The 22,665-nt window shown below is 33.3% G+C and overlaps 2 protein-coding genes and 1 long non-coding RNA gene across 7 annotated transcripts; 1 reads left to right on the plus strand and 2 right to left on the minus strand.

Moving 5' to 3' along the window:
• Window positions 1–448: 448 nt before the first annotated feature.
• On the minus strand, window positions 449–5,632 carry Naus (cortactin binding protein N-terminal like nausicaa). The gene is made up of 9 exons (XM_014359541.2): window positions 4,586–5,632; window positions 4,152–4,253; window positions 3,855–4,079; window positions 3,478–3,780; window positions 3,091–3,403; window positions 2,925–3,020; window positions 2,702–2,835; window positions 620–994; window positions 449–545 (listed from the first exon to the last, which is right to left on the minus strand). Exons 1-9 carry the CDS (start codon window positions 4,871–4,873, stop codon window positions 531–533), a joined length of 1,851 nt encoding a protein of 616 aa, XP_014215027.2. The 5' UTR covers window positions 4,874–5,632; the 3' UTR covers window positions 449–530.
• Window positions 5,633–10,478: 4,846 nt separating this feature from the next.
• LOC149373945 (uncharacterized) lies at window positions 10,479–13,166 on the minus strand. 3 transcript variants are annotated; one of them, XR_016293240.1, is made up of 3 exons: window positions 13,111–13,166; window positions 11,636–11,755; window positions 10,479–10,830 (listed from the first exon to the last, which is right to left on the minus strand). It is a non-coding gene; the product is annotated as an uncharacterized LOC149373945 (long non-coding RNA). The 3 variants fall into 3 exon arrangements; XR_016293239.1 differs by lacking the exon at window positions 13,111–13,166 and adding an exon at window positions 12,038–12,074; XR_016293238.1 differs by lacking the exon at window positions 13,111–13,166 and having other exon boundaries at window positions 11,636–12,222.
• A 6,725-nt stretch (window positions 13,167–19,891) lies between these two features.
• LOC106644136 (ubiquitin-conjugating enzyme E2 N) lies at window positions 19,892–22,617 on the plus strand. Of its 3 annotated transcripts, none has more exons than XM_014359526.2 (3): window positions 19,892–20,179; window positions 21,087–21,349; window positions 21,429–22,617. In XM_014359526.2, the coding sequence occupies exons 2-3, from the start codon at window positions 21,105–21,107 to the stop codon at window positions 21,637–21,639; spliced, it is 456 nt and encodes a 151-aa protein (XP_014215012.1). In that variant the 5' UTR covers window positions 19,892–20,179; window positions 21,087–21,104; the 3' UTR covers window positions 21,640–22,617. The 3 variants fall into 3 exon arrangements, with proteins under 3 accessions (XP_014215012.1, XP_014215013.1, XP_089451278.1); XM_014359527.2 differs by lacking the exon at window positions 19,892–20,179 and adding an exon at window positions 20,482–20,538; XM_089595152.1 differs by lacking the exon at window positions 19,892–20,179 and adding an exon at window positions 20,764–20,785.
• The last annotated feature ends 48 nt before the right edge of the window (window positions 22,618–22,665 follow it).

Raw genomic sequence — 22,665 nt, forward strand, 5'->3', positions numbered from 1 at the left:
AAAGAACTGGACTAATGTAGACAATGTTTAATTTCCTCTTTTTGCACTGAATGACTGTCAATTTTCTATTATTACATGTTTGTTTTTTTTCAACTCTACAGTACACTAATGTTGGTGATGCTGTGTTCGCTCGATTGCTTGCTCCCTTATTCCTCATTGCCCTGTACACGGAGCGACATTTTATTCACGTTTTTCTTCTTGTTTTATTAAAATTAACACCTACTGTCCTACGCGGGGGAAAAAAGTGATCTAGTATCGATCCGTTTTCGTTTTTCTCAGGGGGTGGAAAGGGGTTTCACTACAAACTCTTCATTTTGAAATAATTACCTCACACTTACTACAAACGCAAGCGGTTAATGCCTCGACTTCGATTTGCCACTACAGGACAGCTTTATTATGGTTTCGTAATCTCACTACCACCCGGTAAGAGCTGAAACTCTTGAGCAAAATCATCGTGACGGGATGACGGGGGTCGTAGCAACGGCGCCGAGGACTCAGGTTTGGACAGCAGAGCTCGTCGGCCTCTGGAGTCAGCGCGGCTTCACCTGTGACGAACAAAACGAATCGGTAAGAAAACAAGGGAAACACCGATCTCCAGGATAAACGCGGAGACACTTACCTCGTGATCGGTTGGCTGGTTGCAAGCTGCAGCTGAGCTGGCCGACTGTAGCAACTGTAGTGGAGAAGCTGGGGCCACTGATGCTACCGTCGGCTGAACTGCTCCGAGACTGTTTTGCTGCTGCAACTTGGCCACTGGCGACTGGTTGGGGCTCGGCTGCTCGCTTCGGCGGAGAAATGCAGCCGCGGCAGCTGCAGTGGTCACCTCCTTCTTGGGCGGAACGATGGGCTTGTTGGGTGGCACAGGTGGCGGTACACCCCGGGCCGATAATTTGACCGCAGCTGTTGTCGTCGTTGACGTTGCTGGTGCTGGTGGTGGTTGTTGGCTTGGAATGCTCGGTGTGGGCAGCACCAGTGGCCGCTTGTGCTGCAGCGCCTGCGATAACACACAACAACCGCTGTGTCTCAGAGCCTCCCCTTTTGGAGCTCGGCTTACTTTTTTTTTTTTTTTTTTTTTTTTTCATGTTTTCACATCCTTAGGATCACCAAAGCGATAAAAAAAAAAAAAAATCGTAAAGCTCGGCCGACAAGCAAGTGTGCAGAAATATTAATACCTACCTCCTGCAAGTGGGTGTACAACAACCGGTTTACCACTAAACCATCGTTAATGTTTTCAAGTACTACGTAAAATTGCGATGCAGAGCAAAAAGAGTGTGTGTGTTTTTACAGTGTTACGATTGCTGTTTAAATAAATAAATATAGTCCAATGCCATAGTGATTCTTGACTCATTTGTACGGAGCGTGTGTTTCTTTAAAGTAAAAACGTGTGCACCTTTGTGTAAATTTTTCATTTGTGCGAGCAAACAAAACGCAAAATAACATCCAAGGCATTCTGACGAGTGCTTTTACATAGATACCAGAGGATAAGTATATATAGAAGGGTGACAAGTTGTACATAAATAAAGCACGTAAATCAATTGTGTGAATTCAAGTTTAATAAATCAAAATAATATGTACAAATCAAAATGTTAAGCTTGGCGCTGTGTCGTTTGTACAAGAAATAAGGAAAACCAAAATGGTGCGTGATGTAACATAAAAAAAAAATCATATAGTTTTCTTAAGGATAATTATATTTCAAATTAACATGTCCAAAGGGAGGGAAAACTTTGGGTGTTGAAAAATGTCGATGTTTAACATTGCATTTGTTCGACTGTCAGTGATAGTGCAAAGATAGTCAAGCAATTAAACTAATTAAATTAAATTAATCATGCAGCTGTAGTATACATTTTGTGAATATAATTGGCACAGAGATGCTAGTCTTAGAAGGTTCTAATTTTTACGAGCCAAGCAAGGCTTCCTTAGACTATTTGAATCTTCCATTTATACTTTCATTGTTTGAACTACTAAGTTAATAATAATATAAATATAAATTTACGAATTTTGAAATTAAAAATACATTTCAACTGTTGCAGCCTTAATTTCTGACTAATTCAAGATACATAATTTACTAAAGTTTTTTCTTAACTTAATTTGATCTAAAGAATTTTGTAGAACGTCAGTCACACTTAAACTATGTTTATATTGAAAAAAAAAAAAAATTATTTGGTTTATAAAACTAGTAGATTAGAAGTAACTAAAATCTAGTTACGATTTTTGTTATGTAATGTTTTAGAAAGGAACCCAAATTATACATTTTTACAATTTAATAATTTGAATGTAAAGTTGTATAAACAATATCAATCAAATTTTAAAAAAAACTTAGTTTTTATAAAACGATGGTTCATATTTACCTCAAACGTAGAATTTAATAATAAAAAGTAGGGTATAAATGTTATACATCAAATACTCTATTTCTTGTAAACTATAGCCTCATCGAGAACATTTTTTAACTTAAAACTTATAACTGATTAAATATTCTAAATACCTTTATTTCAGCATAAGAAAATATGAATACTTCGAAATTTTGCAACTTATAGTCGTTAAATTTTAATTTACCTAGTTCATTCAAAAGCAAGCTAGACTATGCGGTGATTTAGAATCACCATATTAATTTTTAAACAAAGCAAAATAAAGAAACGAAGATAAACGCTGCCATTCCTGCTTATATTAGCGTCGTGTGATTAGAAAAATGTGGATAAGTTACCTGGGCAGCAGTAGCAGACTCTATTGTTGGAGGTGTGACTATAGCCGAGTCGCCAAGGCTGGACGAGACACTCGAACCAAATACAGCGCCACGCAACGCTTGTCCTGGAGTCACAGATCTGGCTATACCAGTAGCTGAAATAATGATAATCACCCAATGGTTTAACAATTTTTCAAAAAAAAAAGGATCTACTCTATCTTCTTTTCCTTGTACTGAAACTTACTTGGTCCACTAACTGGTACACTAGACACGGTAGCAGTTGGTTGCACTACTTTGCTGCTAACCATTGGAGTTCCAGCTCCCAAAACTGCTCCTTTAACTATAATATACAAATGAAAATTGTTATTGCCAGCCAAATTTCTGTATTTTAACCAGTTTATGATCATTACCTTGCGGAGAAGCGCCTCTGAGTGTAGGCATAGCTGCGAGATTGGCGGGCTTAGCCGGTGGTGGAGGAGGAGTCACTCCAATAGTCCTCATGCCTCCTCTAGCCTGCTGTTCTTTGAGTACCTCGAGCTCTGACCGAAGTTTTTCAATCTCTGCTTGTTGCTCCATGAGTTTTTTGTCCTTGTTTGCTGTACTTTGGCGGAACTGCGATCTTTCTATATCAAAATGAGCCTGCTGCTTTTCCATTTCAGCTTCCATGTGCAAGGCCTTTTTACTCTCCTCCTCAAGTCCTTCCGCCATTGTATCTGCGCGCACCTGCAGGAAAAATATAGTGAGCAGTTATGTATTTCATTATTTGAGTATTCCCTACAAATCAACGACAAACGAACCTTTTCTTCGCTCAGAATCTGAGCAAGATCCTCAGACCGTTTGCGTTCCTCTATGTATTTTAAAATTATTTTCTTCCGCTCTGCTAGGAGTATAAGAACGATTTGTCTGTGACGGGTTTTTTCTTCCTCTAAGGTGTCACTTATTTTTTTAGCTTCGGCTTCAAGGCGCTTTTTTTCTTGCTTTTCCATCTCCAAAACTTTTTTCAATCGCATTTTTTCCTTCTCATGATCATACGTTGTATCATCACCCTGAGTTGGGGTGTTTTCGTTTTTTTGCTTTTCTTCTTCCAGCTCTTTGATAACCTGATTAAAAAATCATAAAAAATTAAAAATTACAATTTAATTCATCAATTCCAATTGCAAAATTTCATACAGACCATGTGATGTCTAACTTCAGCATTTTTTAGCACTCTAGCCATATGATTTTTCATTTGTCTCTGGCGTGCTATCAAAGTTTCCAGGGCTGACGTCAGTTGATCAGTTTGACTTCCTGGTGATCCATTAGCACCACCCAAAATGGCTACATCTCTAGCAAGAGCTGAATGGGGATCTGTGGTCCCGTGACGATATTTTGAATTGAGAAGGTGCTTCATTTTTTCCGACTACCAGTAAAAATCAGCATTGAGAACACATTTATTTCGATCGATTGTTATTGAATGGCAGATTTTACTGACCTTTAATGCTGCTATAACCACGTCACGAGCTTGCAATTCACCTTCCAAGTAACCAAGTAACTTCAACAAATCTGTTTTGCACAACTCCATTTTCGGATTTCTCTGAAAAATCCAACAATTATCGTTAAAATAAGACGAGGAAATATTATTTGTCAAAGTAAAGGAAAAAAAAAAAAACAATTCCAGTGGTTTATATTCTGAAAAAAAAAAGGTTTATAAATAAACTCCAAGTGCTTGATAACCGATGCAGCTAATGAAATTGGCACTATCGCCTAGATAGAGTTCCGTTTCAAGTGACAATCATAAACAAATCCAGCAATGTTAAGACGAGTACAATTGAAAGATAAAATTAGAGCACTAAAGCCGGATGGTAAACACAAAAAGAGCAGCAGATACAAAGAACAATAACAAAAAGAGAACAGGACAAAGCCAACCTTGAGAGTGTTGGAGGTGCTCTTGTTCAACGGGTCAAAATTGTTGGTCTGCTGGGTAGCCGGCGACGACGATGCACCAGCAACAGCAGCATTGACGACCGAGAGCGGCATCTTGGAGGCGGTAGCAGCCATAGCTGCGACTCCGGATGGTCCGTTGGCTGTAATGGTGCCAGCAGTAGTATTATTAGCAGTAGCACTGCCCTGATGACTACTGGACATTATACGCTGGACCTCTTTGATATGTGCAGGGTATGCTGTTGTTATTTGTTGACTGTACTGATCGTTCATTCATATATGTTTACGCACGGAGGGTATAGGGACAGTACGTGTTTGTTCAATGACGGACCAGCCTCCTGGGGATGATGATGATGATGATGCGGTCGGGCTGTGCCTCCCCCGAAGGCAGCCTTCTCGGACTGTGTAAAGCCGCGGTAGCGGAGCGCAATCAACATTCTCCGCTCCTTTTGTGTGATATTACTTATGCTTTTTTTTTTTTTTTTTTTTTTTTTTTTCAGTGAACGCTAACTTGCAGTCAACAGTAGCTGGACCGCCGTCGTCACGAGCATAGTTCAAACGACCACGACGCAATGACAAACATTGCTGTGCAAGTAAAACACATAAAAAAAAAACACCATTCGCACTTTTACTACTCAAGTAAGATATTAGATTTGTTTAAGACGTGCCGCTGCCCATTTTCTTGCTCTTATGGATCTTATACAGCCTTGCAGCCCGATTAGATGCAAATAATGGAACTCATCATGGTTTGAGTATCATCTTCCTTCTTCAGCCCTGCGTTTACTTTTTTACTTGTTATCTATCCTTGGTGTGTGCGCAGTGAAAGTATAACACACACAACACAAGCCTGCATGACAAGCCAGAAAAGCCACAACACAAAACGCAACAGTATACACAACACAGATCACAGCATCACTATCACAGTAAAGTAATTTCGGAGTCACACACGCAGAGTACCTATACCTATATAGGAAAATGTATGCTTATAGGTATATGGCGGTGATGGTTATTTTTCCCCACAAGAGAGAGCACACACGGATTCGTCGGCTTGACGGCTTCCGACTTCCGACTTGCGCCTTGCACTTATGTGCATTTACAATTTCCTCCCTCCTCCGGCCGAGTACGTAAAATGCGTACAACCTTCCCCCGGCACGTATCTTTTTATTTGCATCAAAGATGAGGTGATGATTGTATCTTTTTCTCATAAACTTATTTCGCACCTAATAAAAAATACGACACTTGGTGCAATTATTCACACTGTACTTAGTAGTACCTAGTGAAATATTTTTTTTATCACAGCCTCGCTAAAAGTTTTGTTGCCATATTATACATCAGACCACAATATAATATATAGGCGTGTAAGGCATATAAGTATCATATATATAGTATATATACGTATGTTAGGCAAATCATCATCCTTACATTAATTTTCACATTTTTTTTTTCACACCATGTCCCATTTTTAAATAAATTTTCGTGTAACTGTGTTACACCAACATTTGCTTTTGACACGGCCTTCTTCTAGTCCCTATATGATAATTTTGGTAATAATTAACTACTATACTTAGGAGTTTTTAAGATGTACACCATGAGTGAAAAAAGAGTGCCAAACAAAATAAAGGTCATGAAGCTTTAAATTACCTACTGGTCATGATACACAACTCTAATTAGCTGAAACAGTTAAGTTCCATGTATAGGTTCATCTAGATTAGAAGATAAGAATTTTATAGGGTACACCATAAAGATATTTCAAGTACCTACTATATATTTCAACAAACTGCTTTTAATTTAATCCTCAAAGAACTTGATGGTCGACACTTTTTTCGAACATGTTTTACGAATTGAAAGTAAAGTCAATATCTAGAATTAAGTAAGCAATTGATTGTGAAAAAAAAAAAAAAAAAAAACGGTAATTTTTTACTCAGGATGCGTTGACAAAACTAAAAATTTCTGAAATATTTTAGATTTTTAAATCTTGGTAAAAAATAGATTCGTAAAACTGTAGACTTGTCACCTCCACATAAGATTTATGATTTCTATTATTTTTGAAAAATTTTTTTCATTTTTCATTGAAAAACTATTTAAAAAATTGTACCAGAACTCATAAAATACGCATTATATAAAATGACACACATGAAGATGCTATATACGTGTATGTAACGAAAATTACCTTTACAACTACATTGACGGAAATTTCATTGATTTTATGTAATTGGTTTTAAGCATATATATGTTATTGATATTTCTAAAAATGATTTTTCTGAAAATTGGATAAGCAGTAGTTATGAGTAAAAAAAATGATAATTTTTACAATCAATATCCTAAAAAAATAAGTATTGTACGTTGCGAGGTAAGTATCTATTTCAATGACGGAATAATCTTCAAGATTGATGAATAATAATAATAAATAATTTTTTTTTGAAATTTTTTAACAGAAAATAATATAAAAGCCCCAAAGAGTATAAATTTAAGTATAATATAGAAAATAAATTTTTATGTTTTCTAGATAAATAGAAAAACTACAATATCAGGCCCTTGTACAGGGGGAGAAATTTGTGGATATGTTATAAACGTGACGTATAAACTTTAGGGCTCTTAGTTAAGTCTTGTAAAATATATAGCTCGATAATTTTTGACTTTTTTCATCATTGCCTGGTATTCTCTTGTACTAAAAAAAAATTGAGGTGATATACATTTCCAAATTTCTTTTCGTATTGTGTTCATAAGAAGACCTCGACATGTTGTTTCATAAAAAATGATAATACATTTAATACGTTGAATATAAAAGGTCATGGGACAAAAAACAAGTTGTTGCGGTTTAAAATACTGTATAAATCATCTACAATTTGTTTCATATTATTTTTCCATTTATGTCATCAATGTTAATTAAATACCTAAGATTTTTTTTTATTCAACTTACAACTATGGTTGCTTAAAATACTTGAATAAAATAGCAATAATATCACTTTAAATCAATAATAACCGTTAATGGTTAATGTAAAATTATTAATTCGCGCATTCAACATTATTTATATTAAAAATATGACACACCACCTTGGAATAACATATAAACATTTGATGACATTAAAAAAAAAAAAAAAAAAAAAGTATGAACACGCCAGGGGTCTGACTCCCAATTACCACTTATCTCAGCGAGCCACTACGTTTTTTTTTTTCGACATCAGTAGCAGCTCAAGCCAAGCTTTACACATGGGTAGGTCAGAGCCAGTGTGCACACAACTCTGACTACTGAAAAGCTAATTCGGCTATATATACTAACCAACTACTTTTTTCGCCACTTGCGGGAAAGGCACCGGAGCCACGCGGTTGGAGACGGAATCACAATAGCAGTGTTGTCTATCCATTGTCGATAACTAATTAATAATAGTATTGTAGGTGACCGGTAACCGCTAATAGAACGCTGTAGTATACCTATACGTGGCAAAAAGCACGACATATGTATCAACTTACCAACGAGGCCAAACATCGACGGCCAATCAAGTCACGTTTCAAAGTAGTGACGCATCACTTTTTTAGGAGCGTATATACACGTACATGTGTATACAGCTCGGAAAATATGGCATTGAAAACCCGCCATTGTCGCTGGTGTGCGTTGTTTCGTGGAGTGGGTGAACGAGGCGGTAATTCAAGCGACTTTGCTTCTCAATCGAGTGAGTTATTTGCGGGAATAGTTTTTTTTTTTGTTTTTTTTTTTTTTTTGTTTTTTTACGAGGGATATATTGTTTTGCGAGGGTTAATCGAAATGAGATCATCATTAATTTTATTAGTTTTTGTTAGTTGGTGCCCTTGTGTAAGTTATACCGTAACTTCGGGAGTTAAATTAGAATGTCACGTGAAATAATAAAATTGAAAAGAAATAGTCCCTGCCCTCTCACATTACGAACAACTATCATGTATCGAGAGAAAAAAAAGTGTGAAAATTACTGCTTTCACGGTATCATCGTAACTCCGTGATTTAGAGTATTTTTACTAGTAGGGGGGCTTCGTTAAAAAAAAAATTTTATAGTAAGTTAACAAAGTATTACAACAGTTTATCAATGTTGTTTTTTTATCAGAATCAGGAATAGAGGTGTTTTATCTCGCTCAAGTTGCGTATAAGAAATAACAGAAAATTTGATCCAATTAAGCAAAGACGAATCTATGGGATTTTTCCTAATTTTGCGGGGGAGGGGCTAAAGCTGCTGCAGAGGTTCCGAATCTGGAGTGGGGAGTAGCGAAGGGTCCTTAAGGATAGTGAGGGGACGTGGGTAGTCACGGAAAAATAATGGAAAATTTTCTTGGAAATTTTATGAATAAATGTGTATACATAATATATTATTACGAATCAATTACGAAGTAATAATATTCTGGACTTCCGTTCTTCCGTGATGAAAAAGAGCGAGGTATTTGAAAAGAATAAAGTGTAAATAATGAAAAAATACATTGAAAATATTTGAAAAAAATTTGAAGAATACATGTACTATATTTTTTTAAGAACATATTAAACATTTTTTAAAAATTGAAGGACTTAATTATATAAATAAAATAGAAGAATTTGCAAAAATGCCATACTGAAACAGTATTTTGGATTTTTTAAAAATTATAAAAAAAAAAAAAAAGTATGAACACGCCAGGGGTCTGACTCCCAATTACCACTTATCTCAGCGAGCCACTACGTTTTTTTTTTTCGACATTAGTAGCAGCTCAAGCCAAGCCTAACACATGGGTAGGTCAGAGCCAGTGTGCACACAACTCTGACGACTGAAAAGCTAATTCGGCTATATATACTAACCAACTACTTTTTTCGCCACTTGCGGGAAAGGCACCGGAGCCACGCGGTTGAAGGTGCAATTACAATAGCAGTGTTGTCTATCTATTGTCGATAACTAAGTTAAAATAATAGTATTGTTTTTTTTTTAAATTATGTTTAAGACACATGTTGCTGTGATCATAATTTTATTGTAAAAATATAAAATTACATTATAATTACAATGAGGAATCAAACAAGCATTACAGTAGATATTAGTAGTTTGTTACAAGTCAACTATGCAAACTAAAATATACTTCATTACATTCACAAGTTAATTAATAGTATTTTACACGTAAATTCTTCAAAAATATCAGTTTTCATTTTAACTAGTTGACATTTAATACTAAAAGTTGTTTCATAAACGCATATGCATATTACATAATTTTTCCATAATTTTAGTGATTCATTAAATGGCGAGGGATAATCCAGCCATAAGGAAAAATTTATTTGTGAAATTATAATATTTTTTATGTGCAATGTACATTTAAAGTATTGAATTTTCCATTGTAGAGGCACATTAAAATTTTATCCATGAAAAATCGTGATTTTGCAACCATTTACATGGATTCTTCTTTGTGATAAATTACAATTTATTCACAAGTATGAAAACGTATTATCCAACTACAAATATACATCATAAAATTACAAATATAAGAATAAACTGTTTAAACATGCAAAAAGAGCTACTGAACAATCCAAGTGTCCTCCGATTGTTTATAAAAATTTACGAGGATAATAAGTACCTCATTCCATGTAATTGCAACTTATATCTTAATTTGAAGAAATGTATACACGATTTAATTCTAAACACAGTGTCTTTCTCTAAGTGTATAAGACAAATTATTATTATTATTATATATCATGACTTTTGCGCACTATATTTACGAACTACAACTCTGTCATCAGCTGCACTCGATAATCAAGGGCATACCAACAAAAAAATTAATACCCAATGGCAGGGTGCATTACTGGCGATTCATTAGAAGTTGTCTGGAGGTGAAACTGTACACGTGCCATAGTCGAGAGTTGCCATTAATCTAAACTATCGTGTATACGGATTCGTAGATGCTGGGTTTGAAAAAAAAAAAAAAAAAAATGATTCCAACTGTGGTGTTACGTTATCTTTTTTTTGATCGAACTGTGGTAAGCTAACGCGATACCGTGGCTGCCGGACACTCTGCACGAAGTGCAAACGATGTTTCCCCTGATGGTCGGTGGGTTGCTTGTGTTTCTGCAGCATATAACGCAGAGCTTGCCGGTCGAATTGTTTTCACAAAGTGAACAGGTACAGTTGTCTTTCGGTTTCCTCTTCGCACCGATTTCACCATCGCCTTTTTTGCTTTCCACCTGGCTACTTCCACTGGTTTTTCTGCTTTTGTTGGTGTTTTTCATTTTGTCGAACAAGTCGTGTGGCTGTTGGCTAAAGAAACCAATAAGTTTCACAAATTTTATTCAGAGTATTGATTTTACAATGATTGCAAAAGTCAAGAACTGTACACGAAAAACGTCGAGGGTCAAGGTGAAATGAGTATAATAATTCTTATCATTACTTTTTATTAAATAATATTTAATCGAGGATTATCACGTAAGATGTATTATTCGTTCGTTTTTTTGTTATTATAATTTGTACTATTCCAGACGTACCGTAATGTTATAGTTGGGAAGAAAAATGTCTTTTCATTTATCCTGTGATTAGAAAAGGAAAAAAAAAAAAGTTGTGTTCCAATAGAATAATTTTTTTATCTAATGATAATAAAAAAAGGTTGAATTTTCTGTGATCGAAACCATCAAATATAAGTTTATCGTTTTATCTAAAAACTTGATCCCTTGTACACACACCTACTGGCCATATCACATGGTACTCACGCATATTACATTATGAAAAAAAAAAAATAAATAAAAATCCGTCGTTCTGTATGTCCAAGAAGCAATCAAAAGTACATCGGAAGTAATTTTTTTTTTTGTATTTCACGTGTTTTTATTTGCCGATGAATTTTCGATCGAATAAATGAATGATCTATTATCTCATTTAAAAAAGGAAAAATATCCAAATTTAAGCCAAAAGTGCCTAGTTTTTTATTTTTTTGTCATAAAGAAAAATCTCACACAGTAAGTTAAGATTTATTAGTATTTTTGATCGTAAAAACTGATAGAGCATCATCGAAGTTAAAGATTTTTTATACGTAAAAATATGAAATAGGAGAAAAAAAAGGTAAAATACCGACCTTGTTGTCTGGAGTTTTGGACGATTTTCGGTCTTTCGTACGTGGTGATGTCAGCTGAGTGGCTACGGTTGCAATGACGACTCCGGAATATGTTAACGTCTCCCAATACGTATTCCTAATCTGAAAATAGTTTTCTCGGTGATAAGCACGTACGCTAGAACTAAACTGATGCAACGTTCCACTTGACCATAAATCGAAGAAATGACGAAGAAATTTTTTTTTATTTTTTCAAAATAAATACATCTTTGATGCGCCCAGAAAAAAAAGTCTTTATTTTTTTGAGGCAATTAAGCACCGACGGCAGCGTTGGAACAAAAATTTGGAGAAAACTTTTCAGGTGATCCAAAGAACGCAGTGAGTCTGCGCAGCCCCCCCAGTACTTAAATCACGCGTTGCACTCACTTGGGATCAGTTTAGGCTGAAGTAATACGTTGTCTATACAGAGTAAGAGGTGAGAGTTGAAACTTGATTAAAATATTTTTTTATGTGTCCCATGTTCTGTAGAAACTCAAATTCATTCGCCAGCTTTTTTTGCCATCAACTTATTGGTCGTAGCTTGATTTTGTTTCGATCTGACTTTGAAAGTTTCCTCCCTATTGTATCATCAAATAAGGAACTTTTAGCTGTTTGACAATCAATTATGCATTTACGTTAAAAAAAAAAAAAATTGAAGGTAATTTGTCTTTGTGGTTCTTAGAATCACATCAAAATAATGTACCAACAAGTGCTCGTTAACACTCTAACTGACACGTTATATATATATATATATATATATATATATGTTTCGATGTATTGAAAAAACGTATCGATGTGTCTTGGAATTCGTACTCATTAAGATAAAAAAATCTTGTGACAAGAATATATTAATGTGAGCTGGTTCTAACGCTCAGTGAAAGTCACAATGCTGTGAAAATTTATATGCTTTTTAGGTATACTTATTTGACCATTCAAATTGGCTATTGTCACTAAAAAGTGTTTCGATCAACTAATATAATTTAACGCTTATGTAACGATTTTTTACAAATTTAAAGATGTAATTTTTTTTTTTCTGCATTTTGCTATACAATTTATTTAATTGAACGTGAAAAAAGTTTTTTGCCTTGGAAAATGAGAAAGCCTCAGCTGTTTCGTACAACAAATGATGCTTTGATAAAACTGTAATCCAATGTTTTTGATCTTCACTGCTTTGATTGGTTAAATGTTGTTAGCAAACACCAATTTCCTTTACGTTAAGAAAAAAAAAGTTTTTATGAGCAACTTTTTTTTTTTTCATTCAAAGATTTGCCAATGAAATTGACGCGTAGGTTTAAACATGGCAAAAATCACTCTACGGTAATATCTAGCAACTGTTCAAATCACACTATTGCTTACGCGGTTACAAGAGATTATAACTTCGAAAATAGTAACCGAAATCTTTTTCAAATAAGTGCAACAGCAAAAATGTCAGTATAGTTTAGAACGTATTGTTGATTTACCTGTGCAAGTCCTCGACGTATATTTTATACGGTACACCAACAAAACCATTGTATTGCTTCAATAGTCACGTTGAAAATGACAGTAGAAAAAAAAAAAAGGTAAACCACAAATTGAGGTATTTTCGAGGCCTCATCACAGAGACACAAACGACCCGTAGATGAATACTTTGGAAGAAACGTAGTAGCTTATACCCAAAACAAATTTTAGCTTTTACGCTGTAAAATCTTCTAATTTCGTCAGCTAAAAAATGTTAAAATTCCTCAGATTAATTTGTATTTTTTCTTTGAACTCGATGACGTTATAGATACAAAAACACTTAATGTTTTACGACCTCGAAACTTATAACGATATACGTGTATAGTGTGGGTCTATACTGACGCCTCGGCTCATTAACATTTTTTTTCGGTGAATTGCAAGAAACTCATTACAAGCGCTTATTACTATTCGACAGAAATAGTCGAGGAAAGTCTAGAATTAACAAGTTGAAACAACATCGGGCGGGTATTCCTGCGTGAATATATATATATATATATATATATATATATATATATACGCACGTCGCACTGGGAGTCTAAATTTTGCGTTATCTCTCGTAAGAAATTACATTGGTTTTCAAAGAAAAAAAGTGTACACAATTTTATAATGGTACTTTTAGCTTTCGATTTTGAGGAATATATGGTTGCACTTTTTTTTAAAGATTCGTTAAATATATTAGTACTAAATTAAAAAATGCTGTTGATAATATGTGCTTGTCATATTTGTTTTCTCAGATTTTTATAGCGACGCATTGCATGACTCCTTTATTTTGTTTTTTGTTTCAATTTTTCTAAATCCCTTAACTATTATATGTTCTATTTTTTTATGTCCCAATGGCTAACTTTTCTGCTGCTGTTGATGGCACATCAATAGTTTATTTTGACACGGGCATTATTCATCATGGGATTCATAAAACACATTATGTAATAACCAACAGTTTAACGGTCGTTTTCGCTGTTGCTGTAACATTGTCCTTATAATTGCCATTCATATTGTTATCGGTACAAAATGTCGTTGGAGGACAAAGTAAAATTCCGTTCGGCGGTTGTTTTGCCGTTGACAAAGAAAAAGCAAGCGCCATTAGCCGTATCGTCTCGTTGAAGGATTTTCACACGGGTGGTTGAACTTTGCGTTGATTCTATTCTAATTGTCACGTTTATCGCAAAACATTGAGCCAATAACTATTAAGATATATCCTACACGCACTTGGCGCGGTTATCTCAACTCTGCCCCGTCAGATACACGCGCTTGACGCAGAGATAGTTGGTTTAGGGTTTTGGCTTTTTTTACCTTTGTTAGGCGCATGGCGATGATTTTTCATTTTTTTTTTTTTTTTCTCGTCTCAGTTGCAACTGACATCCAAAAGAGATTTTTTTTCGATGGCCGCCTATCGGAACTATTGTCGCAGCAAGTGGATACCTATTTCTAAGAATTAACGAGCTTCATTGACAATCGCGATTGTATTAATCTTCGTTCGATACGTTTTTGGGAATACGTGAAAAATAAAGCGACTGTGGAGATATTTATGACTCAATACAATTTATCTTCGGTATCATAGTATAACAAAAAAAAAAAAAAAAAAAAAAAAAAAAAAAAAAGAAAAGATTTTGTAACAACAGGAAAAGGAAACAGAGAATATTTACGTGTACTTTTTTTTTTTTTTTTTTTTTTTTTTAGTCCACACTCTATCATAAATACCTATGAGTAAAAGTCTTTGCTCAAATAAATATTTTTTATTGTTCTTGTTTGAAAAAACATTGAAACCTAGAAGCTCAATAAATTATTCTCAAAGAGCACTTGTGGATTACAAGCAATGGTACACATATACGATTTTAACAAACAAAAAAAAAAAAAAAAAAAAAACTACAACATATTGTGGAACACATGATCATTGAAGTTTGCTTCGCGCGTCACGTGGAAAGTCTCATTTTCTCATATGTTTGGGTGATGATTAACGTTGCACCCGCCGAAAATTTCTCGGTCGACCAATAAAAAAAAAAAAAAAAAAATTTCCCGTCCAACCCCCAATCGAAACAATTGTCGCAATGTTCCGTAATCATTCGCAGCTCGGAGACGATGAACGGCAACGACTCGACAGCCGGTCCACGTCCACCACGGGCTACTGCTCCAAGTGCATATCCACCGAGATGAACAAGATTCTTGCACTTTACACGTCTATTGTCGAGAGTCGCGCGGGTGACAAACGCGTCTAGTGTACATACCGTGTGGTGAACATAATAAACACGCCCCGTTGCAATTATGTTGAATTGATTCATTGATTCTGTTGGGAAGAAAAAAAAAAAAAAAAAGTTGTTTTTCCACACCGAGAGAAAAAAAAAAATAATGAACATTATAGAGAAATTCCAGCAATAGTTACTCGTTACGCACAGTAAATCGGATGCAAGCTGATAAAACCTTAAGTAAACCTTAAAAGGATCGGTCAATAAATTTTACTTTCCTGCATCGAAATTTTTTTTTTTTTACTTTTCGAACCATAATTTTAACTGTTAAAACAATAATCTTTACTGTTAAAAAGAATAATTTTTTTCCTTTTTTCTGACAGCTTGCATTCGATTTACTATGGAGAGTCGTAATTTTTGCTGGAATTGCTCAATAATTTTTATTATTTCTTTTCTCTCAGTGATAAATTGTCTTATTACGTCTTTTGGGACGTTTTTTCACAAACGTCGGTTTACTGGGTAATTAAATATCTCTGCATATCATCTTCTGCAAAGTATCTATGAAAGTCAGGTAAATAAGGTGAGAATTGATAGCCTTAAAAATATGGTACTGAGAAAATATAATAATAAAAAATAAAAAATAAAAAATTGACTTCATTACACAAAAAAGTACTGTAAGTAATATTTCTAATACTTGAAAATAAATATGCTGTAACTAATGACCTATTTAACTTGTCTGTGATTCAAAGAAATTACGCATAAGTAGATTACAATTTTCATAATGAGACCAACTTTTTTTTTTTAACCATTTGAGATAGGGTAAAATAAATTATTTTGTTTCCTTGGCAACAACAACGTTAGGCGCCAACCTCCAAAGATAAAAAAAAGTCCAATTTTCTCGTTTGACACGAGAATATTATAATTTGTTTCTACGAGTCCCTTCAAGTACAAAATTAGGCAAGAAACAATGTGTATACAAATTTTTTGCCAAAAAGCCGTTATAATTCACGTGTGCAATAAGCAAGCCTAGAAAAAAAAAAGAAAGAAAGATCTAAAAGATGTCAATTATCAAGTGTAAAGAAACACACGCCGTTTACTGCACGTGCCACTTTTATCGTGCAACTTCTTTATCTGCGTTTTTAGAGACACTATTTAATTGCGAGAACAATAATCACCTTGAAATTCTCAAGTTATTTTTTTTTTAAAGTTACATAATATATAAAAATTCTGTGATGAAAAAAAGTAGGACCGTTCCAGTGGAAAAAAAAATCCAATTTCGTTTAAAACCTTCTTGTTTAACAAATTCCTTTTCCCAAATTTTTTTAATTGTGATAAAGTTACTGTTCGTAGTATTTGCAAGTGAAAAAAAAGTTATGCCTTCCAATGTCAACATTTTAACACAGTGAGCATAAAGAAACAGGTGTTATGGAGTATATGAAATAAAATGTTTTTAATAAACTAGTGTATTTTTGTAGTAAGAAAATACAAAGGAAAAAAACATACCCGAAGATTCACTCTAATCATTAATGTATTTCTGTAAAAAAAAAAGTTTGGCAATAATTAAACACTTGCTAGTACAACATTTTACATGATTTTTAGTTCGAAAAAATGGTATATGTTCCACAAATGAGTGGAGGAAAAAATAATAAATTTTTCCAACAAGTCAATCCTTAATCGTTTCGTCGTTTCGTGTTGATATCGTTGAGCGCATACACTCGAGGACGGATCGATTCCAAATAACGCAATTATCCCCACGAAAGAAAAAAAAAAAAAAAAAAAAAAAAATAACTTTAGAGATGCGTACAGATAATACGTGTATATATGAGCTTTTTTTTCTACTCGCAAGGAGTCGACCGCTTTATCGCCGCTAAACACATGACGCTGCTGTTTTGATCTTATACACTTTGAAAGATCGTGAGACCGTTTACTTCAAAGCCCGTCCCGTTTGCGGCCAGAGGAGGTTCAGTTGAAGAAGCAAACAGTTTATGCAGCAGCAACAAGGTAATTCACCCACTCTTTTGTTTTTTAATTGTTACCAATACTTGAATATCTACATGAATACCTATATTTTCATTTATTTCTTTATTTTATTACATTTACGGGAAACTAGTCCCTTTGTAAAATATAGTACAAAGTATAATGATATTTATACTTTAATCATACTTTCGTACATATAGTTATGTGGAACTCACTTTTTATTTCGGTAATTTCTATACATTTTAATTCACATCAAACAACAAATGTAACTTTTTTTTTTTATTGCAATGCATGTAAATGTTAAGCAAAGTTCATAAACATCGGAATATAATTGCACAAAATACAATTAATAGTAATTGCTCCAGCTCGTCGTGACTATATACCGAACTAACTAATCGAAATTGTTTTATCTTGGTTTGACTGATTTTTTTTTTTTTTTTTTAATAGAATAGCAGGTAGTAAATAATTGGTTTAAAAACTTTAATTTTTAATAGCTTTCAAGGCTAAGCATTTATTTTTGAATGTTCCAATAAAACGTAACTAGAATAGTAATATTAATATTAATTTAATTATTAATATACATATTACAAGACGAAAATTTATTTTTCTGCCAACAGCTAAACAAGCACATTTGAAATAAGCTCGTACTTGACGCTTGGGAAAAAAAAAAAAAAAAAAAAAAAAAGCAACAACATGAAAGTCAGTTACGGTGACCAAAAGTGCAACAGCAAAAAAAACGATATCAACGCGAGTGCAAAACTCAAGGAACGTTACAACTGCTCATTATGTAATCAAAGTACGAGTAACAAACCAAGGGCTTCGGGATACACCTTTTGCACTCTATGTTGTGTAGGTGGTACTGGTATGTACTACGCTTATCGTTTATCAAAGAAAAAAGTAAAAATATTGTCTCAATAAAAATAAAATAAAGTACCATCGCATGCACTGAAAGATGATCAAAAATTATTTAATTGTCAACAAAATACAGTTTACGAGGCCTATTTATAATTTATTAATTTTTCTATGAATTAAACATGTAAATATTGTATGCATAAATGTTCAACGAGTATTTAGTAACTATATACGTATAAACCTGTGTTGCTTTAGTTTTGAACTAAACAACCATTATTCAATGTAAAATATAGTTTGAACAGGCAACAGCCTTATAATTTACACTGAAAGAAAATTTCTTAGAATCAAAAAAAGATTTTAATATTTAAATAGCTCCAAGTTACAATAAGATTACATTACATATTCTCACTTTGAGAAGATGTTTAAAATAAAGAAATATATTTTTAATGTAGAAAAATTATTATTTTGTTTCAAAGGACTTAATACTATTTTAGTAAATATTTTCTTGATTCTAAAAAATTTTTTTCTCTCAGTTATATGTTGCATTGTGCTCTTAAGATAAGTAGTATGGCAATATTAATGTATACGCGTTATATTTAATATCGTATCAAAAGTGTGATATACGTAAAATCAAGGACATTTACTGTTTAGGATAATAATATTTATATCATTTATTTTTAAAACAAATTATTTAATAAAATTTATACTACTATTAAAATTTTAATATTAAAACATTCAATTGTGACAGAAAACATAAAAATAATATTACTTCCATTACCAATAAAATTATCCTTCCCAATAAATGAAATGTAATTCGTCGTGTACTTAAGAATGACGCACAATTATATTTTAAGGGTTTTTCAACGCTCAAAAAATAATTATTTTTCCCGAATAAAATAACTTTTTTTTAGCCGAACAATTTTTTTACCATTATTATTCACGGTATAATACTAAGAAATTTTCTTTTTGTAGCAGATAAGATAATATTTAATTTTATTGCAAAGTATTTAAAATTAAACACTTTTTCGAATACTTTTAATTTTTTTTCTAAATTGATTTTTCATATCAATTATAATTCATTGCTTTCGCTGGAAAAATTTTTATTAAAAACTACTTTACAAGTAGTACTCATAAATAATTTTCTTAGAATAAATAATGCATTACAATTTTAGCAAAAACTTACTTTGGCAATAAATAATTGTATTCTCTATCATTATTATTATTATTATTATTATTATTATTATTATTTTGTATTTTCTTTACTACATTATTAGTTTTTTAATGGAATTTTAGTAAATTATCATCCGATGTGGTTGATAATATTCGTTATTTACGAAGAGTCAACATTAATTATAGAATTAAACATTTTTTTAATTTAACTAACGGTCGGTCGGACGTACAGAAAGTTCAAATTTGCGTAAACGGTCCCACCGAGTCACAGTCGGTACCTACCTTAACTGTAGAAGCTTTGGGAGGAAAACTACTGCCTCTGTAGTTTCAGTTTGGGCGGCTCAACTTTTATTTTTTATCATTGTTGATGCTGCTTTTACGAACATTACAAATGCATAGTACCTACACGGATTAGCATAGAAAAGGACAGCATTCATAAAAAAAAAAAAAAAAAAGGAAAGAGAAAAGAGGAGGCGGGGCAGATAAGGAGTTGGAGTTCTTCGACGACTCCAACTGACAGAGAAGCCTAAATACTTACTTAAAAAAAAAAAAAAAATAATAAAAGAGCCTGCTCTGCCGCTGCTGCTGTGTGTGTGTAATTGTGGTATTGTGTGTGTGTGAGTAGGGTAACGAAACGAGAAAGAGAGAAAACCATAGACTAGAATATCAGAAAACCACTCTCTGGGAGAGACACCGACAGTACGACGTCCTTTTGAGAGAGTACTATAGGTACATCCTTTGCATTGTTGCAAAAATAGATTTATTACAGAGAAGGGAAAAAAGTTAAATAAGTAATTTGCAGTAGCCAGGCTCGTCGCACAGCCTACAATTTCTTCCATCTTATTTGTATCAGGTACAGTATAGGCATATACCAATATGTTAATTGTCATACGTTTAAACTTGTTTTTTAGTTTACCTCCTATTCGACACCCTCACTTTTCAACTTTTTTTATAGCAACTCATGGTAGCCTCCAAATTTTAATTACCAATTTTATTTGACCCGGTTTGGGTCCATACAGTACCTGAAATTTTATACACTGTACCATCTTTGATCTTCTTGGTCCATTAATATTTTGTTTTTTGCTTACCTTTCTTTTTCTTAATATAGTTTCTAGTAAATTGTACCTCAATCTTCTGCTTTCCTCTAACTCTTCGCGTCTCTCTAAAATTCGTCATTGCTTCTGCTACCTACTGCTGCTAGCCTGACACATTGTAATTCTTCACGTATATATTACCATTCAATTTTATTATTATAACTTTTTTTTCTTTCTTCTTTAAGCTCGTTCCTTCAGTTATTAGCCTCACCATTAATCCAATTATTGTATTTTAAAAAAGCACGTCTTTCTTTCTTGTTACCATTACCATTGAAAATCGTTGCTACGATTTAATAATTTTGGAGAAGACGATATCTCTCTCCATTATCGAGCTGTTGTTGACAAATATAACTTTTCACTGTTGTGTACGGCTTTTTTTTTTATTATCTATTCTGGCTTATTAACTCAATTAAAAGTCTTATTGTGGCACAGTACTTCTTTAGCTGACTCACATAACCTTAATTCACCACTCGTTCATTTGTCAGGTTCTTTTTTGTATTTGTAATTTTTATACATCCAAAACTAATTTATCTATGTTATTTTTATTACCTCACAAGTAAGATCATAGTGCTAAATAAAAGTTCAAATCAATTGTTGATTATAATCTTGTTTGTGTAACTTTTTCTGCCAGATATTAACTTTCACATTTTTTGTATTGGATTACAGGGAATAAAAAACAAAGATATGGCTGCATTACCACGTAGGATTATTAAAGAAACACAAAGGCTCATGCAAGAACCAGTTCCAGGAATCAGTGCTGTGCCCGATGATACCAATGCCAGGTACTTTCACGTGATTGTAACAGGTCCTGAAGATTCCCCTTTTGAAGGAGGTCTCTTCAAACTTGAACTGTTTTTACCCGAGGATTATCCAATGTCCGCACCAAAAGTTAGATTTATTACAAAAATTTATCATCCAAATATTGACAGGTAATGTGAAACTTTGTAACAATTAATCATAGTAAGTGTTAGAGAAGAAAGGCAAACTAAAATATCATTGGTTCTTTAGACTGGGTAGAATTTGTTTAGATATTCTAAAAGATAAATGGAGTCCAGCATTGCAGATAAGAACCGTTTTATTGTCGATACAGGCACTACTAAGTGCTCCAAATCCAGATGATCCTTTAGCAAATGACGTTGCGGAGCTTTGGAAAATTAACGAAAGCGAGGCGATTCGTAATGCCAAAGAATGGACGCGTAGATATGCCATGGAAAATTGATCTCAACGCAAGCATTGTTATATTGGCGGCGAGCATGCCGATATTGAGGAACGACTATGATGAGTACGGCAGATTGGGGGAAAAAAGCGTCTTTCTCCTCTCAGACTCGGCATCTTTCATTGAAAAGCCTTCTTACTTATCGACATATTTTTTTTTCTCGGTATTTCGTTTGGTTGCTACAATGGGAAATCGAAAAGTATAGATAGAAACATTCACGTGTATGCTGGATAATTTTCCGTTTCCCTTTGCATGTTGTTTTTTACTCTGAAGAAAGTAAACGTATGAAATATTAATTTTTTGCAAACAACTTTGATACAAGTACATAAAGTTATGCATTCTCACCCAGCATTTGTTGAGTATTATTGTCGCCTTTTTTTACGTCTATATTAGAATTATTGCTATGATAATTCTCACTTTATTGTTCAACACATATCCAACTTTGAAATATAAACTATTAAAAAATTTGTCACTATTGCATTCAAGTTATCCCTAAATAATATGTTCTAGTGATGATTGAACTATGATAAAAATAAATATAAAGAATGCTTTTCCAAAAACTTGCTGAAGAAAGACGCAAAATAACGTAAACGAAAAACATAAGAACTTGAAATGTTCTTATGCTGCGTATAACTGGCAGATTATTTTTTGCATTATTACTTGGTGGTAAAACTTCTAAATCTGCAATAAAATATTTTCAGATTAAATTTTAATCGATTCCTTGTATTTATGATAATTTGATTTATGATTGTTTTCTCGGCAAACGATATTAATACTATCTCAGTAGGAATTTTTCTGCCAGTCGTCCATTAAAAAAAACCAATATCTTAAATATAGAAATAAGTTGAAAAGAGGATGAACTGATATCCTAGTTTTAATTTTGAGTAAAGCAGTAAGGTATTTCTTTTTTTGTAGATAAGACTAAGATTGCTCGTTTATTATATAACGAATTAATTAAGTGAGGAAGATGATTGTTTGAGGAGTGAGTACTTTTATAAAGTAAAATAAAAAAATCTCATGAAACATTAC

The sequence above is a fragment of the Copidosoma floridanum genome, unplaced genomic scaffold (genome assembly GCF_036245765.1).
Source record: "Copidosoma floridanum isolate Cflo_tuat_1 unplaced genomic scaffold, Cflo_Japanese_pri ptg000025l, whole genome shotgun sequence".
In the NCBI taxonomy this organism is placed as follows: Eukaryota; Metazoa; Arthropoda; class Insecta; order Hymenoptera; family Encyrtidae; genus Copidosoma; species Copidosoma floridanum.